The 6,176-nt window shown below is 43.5% G+C and overlaps 2 protein-coding genes across 2 annotated transcripts; both read right to left on the reverse strand.

The window, feature by feature from the left end:
- Window positions 1-2,400: 2,400 nt before the first annotated feature.
- Window positions 2,401-4,786, reverse strand: PHALS_14567 (uncharacterized protein). Its single transcript, XM_036407496.1, has one exon. It carries the CDS (start codon window positions 2,966-2,968, stop codon window positions 2,783-2,785), a length of 186 nt encoding a protein of 61 aa, XP_036263193.1. The 5' UTR covers window positions 2,969-4,786; the 3' UTR covers window positions 2,401-2,782.
- A 2-nt stretch (window positions 4,787-4,788) lies between these two features.
- On the reverse strand, window positions 4,789-6,057 carry PHALS_12119 (Predicted RNA-binding protein; the record flags this gene model as incomplete). Its single annotated transcript, XM_024727605.1, has 1 exon — window positions 4,789-6,057. One exon carries the CDS (start codon window positions 6,055-6,057, stop codon window positions 4,789-4,791), a length of 1,269 nt encoding a protein of 422 aa, XP_024578165.1.
- Between the last annotated feature and the right edge of the window lie 119 nt (window positions 6,058-6,176).

Here is a 6,176-nt window from a genome sequence, read left to right on the forward strand (position 1 = left end):
GGTTACCGTAGCAGTTTTCCAGAATTCATTGTTTTAAATTAAAGAAGTCAAAGATGTTTACCATAGGAGCATGATACAGTAGAACCTGTCTAAATTAAACCTGTGTAATTTAAAACCCTTGATAAATTGAACAAAAGATATGGATCCATGTTCTGCACCATACTTATGCTACCCTCCTTTATTTAAAACCCTCTCTAAATTAAACACTGTCTTCCAGTCACAACGCAGGCATCACATTTTCCTCATACAGCATGTGGCGAAATATGTTTTATGCACAGTTAAATATTTACCCGCGATTATATAATTGGTCTTATTTTACTTCTTGTGTCTACTTTTTATGCAGTTCTGGATGCCTCCCGACAGCTTCGCAATTCGACCTCTGGGAGGCAGCAACTCGAATTCAAGCGAAACATGTAGTGTCAGTACAAGTACATTCTTCAGCATTATACATGAAAATGTCTCTGTCTCACTACCACTATAATCTTGCTTAGCATAGGTTTCACGGAACGAGGTTGCCGTGGGCTTTGCACAAGAGAATTCTGATTATCTGAGCCCCATTAACAGACACATAAGTCTTAAAAAATTGTGCTCCTACCTGGTTCAAGAGGTACAGCTTCGTTTACGTTCCATCTTGCGGACTTTTGTCAACCACAAGAATTCAGTCTTCGGATACACCACCCGCGCTTAGTGCAGCAGCTCAGGGGAAATCCGTACTCGTCATATGAGATGCACCTAGGGTACCGAAAGCAGGCAAAAGTGACGATGAGTTTCAAACTCTGTCGCGCACCATCTGAGGAAGTAAGCCACCTTTCCTGCTTTAAGGCCAAGCAAGCCACCATTTCAATCTGACTTTGCGAAGTACAAGCACGAGTCAGACGTCCAGGTGACAGCTCATCAGCATAAGTTTCAGTTTTTACAGCCCTGCTCGTCTCATCCTCATCGGGCTCAAAGTAATCAGGAACAAGACGATTGACCACTTCATGCGTGGCTTCGTTTCTAAGAAGTGCGATCCCGACCACTGCATCTACATGAAACGTAATCACCACGACTGATCCTTGTTGCGCTCTGCGTTGACGACTTAATTCTTGCCGGCAATAGTGTTAAGGTACTTCAAGAAACTAAGCATGCACTTAACGCCCCGTTCTAAACGGCCTTCAGTATTTTTGAGATTGATTCTGGGGCAAGCCGTGACCAAGGGCACAGAGACAATGCGACAGATCAAGATCACGTCCGATCCTTGAAGAGATTCAAGATGAAAGTTAGAAAACCTGCAAAGACGCCACGTGGCCTCAAGCTGATCAGCCTCATGTGTAAAGGTAGCTGCAGCCATAACGAGACTGCGGCCGCATTGCCTTACCAAAACGCTGCCGACTGACTCATTAATCTCATGATGGGCACGCGTGCGGACCTCGCAGCTCCAGTAAGAGTACTAAGTCAACTTGCGGTAAATTTGAACCCCACACACTGGCTAGCGCTCAAGCGAGTTTTTAATTACGTTCAGGGAGCAAAATACACACGGCATTGATTTCCGAGCGGCAAATTACGCAGGAACGCTATCATTCAAATTCTGCCGGGCAGGAGACATTGTGTCAAGAAGAAGTACAAGCGTTTAAGAGTTTGTGATGAATGTTAGGTGAAGAGCAAGAAGCAAAAACTGTGGCTCTGCCATCGACTAAGCTTAGTACGTGGCGCTTTCTTAAGCTACACAAGAGGCGATTTGCCTTGAAGCTTTTCAGTGCGACTTTGGCGAGATGATTCGCATTGAAGCAGTCAAGACTATCGAAGAAAACCGAGGTGCTATCGTGTCGGACAAGCACTCAATTACACAATTGGAAAACGCACATTGACTTCGCTAACACTTCATTCGCGAGAAAATGGAAGATATTCAAGTCGTGCGGGGGTATGTCTCCAATCTGGACATGCTCGTCAAAATTATGACGGACCCAATCGTGAAATCACGGGGCTCAAAAACCAAGAGCAATCGAGTCGAATGGGAGTGTTGGCAAGAAGACGTCCCGCATGTTGAGCATCAAGAAATGTAAGCAGTCGCTAGACAAGTCCAGTTGTTGTTCTTAGCGGTAAGACAGACAGATCATACATCCTTTACATCGTTTTCAGGATTTCTAAGGGGTAGCACAGGAAGAGAAGAGGGAGCGAACTTGGACCTTAAATATATCCACTTAGCATTTTGCCACTCCAACTTAATTACCCGTTACCAAATCTGTTTTCGACTTTTGGTCACAAAGCCTACATTAAAGAGAGATTGTTGACCAACCAACACTCCATCGATTTCCATTCACTGGAGTTACATGCATGTACTTTACCTTAACGTATTTTTAGAGAGATGCACAGGAAGCGACATCAATAGAAATTTGTTGTTGTCATGCGCGATCATAGTAGTGTTAGCTTCTAAATTGCTGGGTAACACCAGCTTGACTTCTGCCCATTAATGTGCAAATAGTTTGTTTATTGCTAAAAGAATCAGAAGTACATTCCAAGACTCCAAGTTTACTGTCCCGGAAGCCAGATAAACCAGATTTCGTGATGGACAAATCATGAGGCTACGTCTGCCTGACTCAGTCTTTTGTCGCTTGGTTTGCTGCGAATCTTTCCCCAGTATTCTTGACGATGTTCGTGCCGATCCTTTCGACTTCATTACTGCTTGATATCAACGTGTCTTTCATATAGTCCATGAAGACCCAGTCGTGGTCGTTGGTCAGTTAAATGATTCGCTGTCTTCTGCAAATAATTGCTTGACCATTGCTGGAGGAGAGTTGGAGAACTACGATGATAGTGTAGTAGCAAGACAATACCGACATTGATGAAACTGTTGGGAGATAAGAAGGTCTGAAGTCTGATCATTTACACTGCCCTCAAAGCTAAATAGTTTGCTGACGTAGAATAGCGGTACAACATGCAGCCCATCTTTCAAAAATCCTTCTAAACCTCTGTCCTTCACATGACTCATCAGACAGTCAAATACCACTGATGATTCCGTTTGATTTCGCAGCAATTGAATTTGTGCATCCTCGGTTGTCGCAGAGTATCTGAGCAATTTACAGAGTCATGTAAGCAAAGTTTGTCATCGGACTTGAGAAGCAACACCATGTTTCCCCATTTAGTCACTCTTGCAGAAGCGAAGTGTGCGATTCAAATTCCATTTCTTTATCTACGGCAGGGCCTTTGATCTATTTCGAGTCGACGAAAGCCTATTGGTAGCTTCTCTAGGTAGCCAATGGTTCGGATAATACGGCGAGATACGACTCCTTACTGCTAATCGTAACGGAGGTAATTTGATATCTTGGCTTGGAACTTAGTCTATTGTCGATATCTACCATTATATCAATCGTCTCATTATGAATGTGGTGCATTTCAAGAGAATATGCGAGCTAGCGTGTTGATCACAATCATTCCGCATTGAAACCTTGGAGATTCTACCTCCGATTTATCTTGGATGACAAAACGTGATCGTTGGCTTGATATGCTGCCTATACTCAATTGAATTTTATTGAGCTCGAGTTGAAAAGTTTTGCCTTTGTGGCGCGTCAGGTATTTTTCTGCCTAAGGAGATGAACAGAAAAGCCCAAGTTAAATTCGTTTTGAAGTCTTTGAAAACGACAGATATTGCCCCTGTTCCAAACGATACGATGAGATTGATTGGATGCTGCTTACTTGCGACTGCATCACAGATTTATGGTTAAGCGAAGTTGGTTGGGGAGGCTTTGGAAGCAGAGAGTCAGGTCGCTTCATTTGAGTCAGGTTGCTTCATTTGAAAAAAAGTGATAAGACAGTGGTGAAAACGTTTAAGGCGGTAATTGCTCAAGACGGTACTCAAAGCCGAGAAACTAGTGCAGTTCCTGAAGCAAGTGTGGATATTGAAAAGTTACTTAAAGATCTTCTATTGCTTCTGACAAGGTAATCTGGAAGCTGAAGCATAATGAGCTACAAGCGTTGAGCATGAACAAGAAGATAATATTGCAGTTGCTCAAAACGTCTATATTGGATGATGAACGTGCAACGTTGTTATTTATAAGGACGATTAAAATTGGCTAATGACATGTCGAGCAATACGGAATTAGATACAGCAAAGCGCTCGAAGCGATTCTTAAAGATTAGAAGATAGTGCAATTGCTTATGGAGACTGATTTTGGAGGACAAGAGACGCATCCCGGTATTTGAGTTGGTACTGGGTGATAAGAACCTGGCGAGGGTGCATGAATCGAGTGTTTTTCTTCTCAGAGTGGCTATCAAAGATATTGAAGTTGTTTCGAGCGGCTTTAAAGGAAGAAGATCAGATGAAAGTGTTTGTAGAGGCATTGACTGGGTTTGCTTAAATAATTAATTGCTTACGCAATGCGAAGGTGTCTATATAATTAAACGTAGTGTCCATCTCGATCGTTCGTAAATCGGTAGGAGATCTGTCTTTCTCCTTTATTATAGATAAGCTACTTTCAGCATTGTCGGTTTGTGTCCGTTCCTCTTGCTGCCTTCTTTACTAATTCTCGTGCCTGGAATATGCTCAGAATTGCAAAAGGGAATTTACTCATCTTCGCGTGATTGAATCGTTCGACAAGCGCATGCTTTTCCAAACGAGTCATCATGGGGCCTTGAAAGCGTTCAGGCAAATACCCTCATTGACCCTGAGGATTTGATATATATTAGATACACTACAAAGTGACCCATTATATACGTTTCATTGACTTTATGTAAAACTGGTGCTAATACCGATATGACTACTAGTATCAGCTTTCATTTGTGATCAAAAAAATGTCCAAGTCTAACGCTGAGCTACTTGTTACCATTTTTCTTTGCCTTATTCGATAAGCAGTTGACTCCACCTTTCTTGCATTTTGCGTTGGAACTATAGATACCCGGCGCCGAGATCTTGACAGGACCAACCATGCAATTAATAAGCTCATTCTCGGCAATGCATCGCATGTGCTCACGCTGTACGACGACTGGATTCACATCCGGCTGACAATCATCGTGAATATCACTCATAGGACGATTGGCGTTCTTCTCTTCTTTTAAGTTAGATGAAAAAAAATATTCCATAGCTTGCTTTGCCGCCTTGCCCTTCTTTAGACCACCTGGTGTCAGCTTTACCTTGTATTTGAATTTGGTCAAAGACGTGTACGGTGCGCACATAGGCATCGCGAACAGCACGATGTCGTTCGGCCCTGGTTCTCCTGTGAAGGCATCAAAAAAATCAACATTTTCTGCTTCAGCCTCCTGCTCGTCAAGAAATTTTTCTTTCTTTTCGCGCTGCTGGCGAATATATTCTTCACTTGCCTCCGTCTCCGCATCGTCATTACTTTCATCAACAGCTACTGATTTCTTTCTTGCCTCGACTTCGCCTTCTTGCTCAACAACGTGACCCAATGCTTCCATACGTAAGCGACGATCTTCGTCATCCTGATCAGCGTACTTTTTCTTCATTTTCTTCATCTTGCCTTTCTTACCACGAACATTTTTCGTCTGCACCGTCATAGCAATGGACTTCTCTGCTCTTATCTCTAGTTTAACAGCATTATCCTTTATGTCATCGTGAGTTTTGCCCTTCTTCAGGTCACGACGCTCTTTTGCAGACAATCGTTTCTTTCCTTCGCGTTCGGTCTGCTGCGTATAAGCTGCGTCTTCACCACGCCTTTCATTTTTCTCGAAGTTATCAATTACTTTTTTGTTCAAAGCTGGTTGCAAAATTGCTGTGCTCTTATCTGCCATAGACATCGTCTTTTCTGTAGATATCCCCTCAGAATATACATCCTTGCCTCCCTTTTGCCTGTCTTCTTCGTCGACGCCGTCCGACGTAAGCAGCGCGCTTTCTTCGACTTGTCGAGAGTGATGGTTGACGCAGCTCTCATCAATGCGAAAAAGAATTGCCAGGCCGACCTCAAGCCTTGACGGCTGAATAAAATTTTTCTTGCCTCGTACCATAAAGCTACCCGTCGTTAGGTACTCGCCAGTAGGGGCTGTCTTTGAGACCTGGTCTGCGTGTACCCAGTACGCACCAGCAATGACCTGATTTGACCAAGCGCTGCTGCGGCATACGCTCATACACCCTGCCTGCTCCAGAGTAGCCACAGGAATCAGTAAGACGTCTTGAGTCTGCTTATTCTTCGCTGTGACATGGTTGCGGACTATGCAAGTAGCCGCACCATGGAGATCAGCATGAA

Source organism: Plasmopara halstedii (genome assembly GCF_900000015.1).
Source record: "Plasmopara halstedii genome assembly, contig: Scaffold_614, whole genome shotgun sequence".
Lineage (NCBI taxonomy): Eukaryota > Oomycota > Peronosporomycetes > Peronosporales > Peronosporaceae > Plasmopara > Plasmopara halstedii.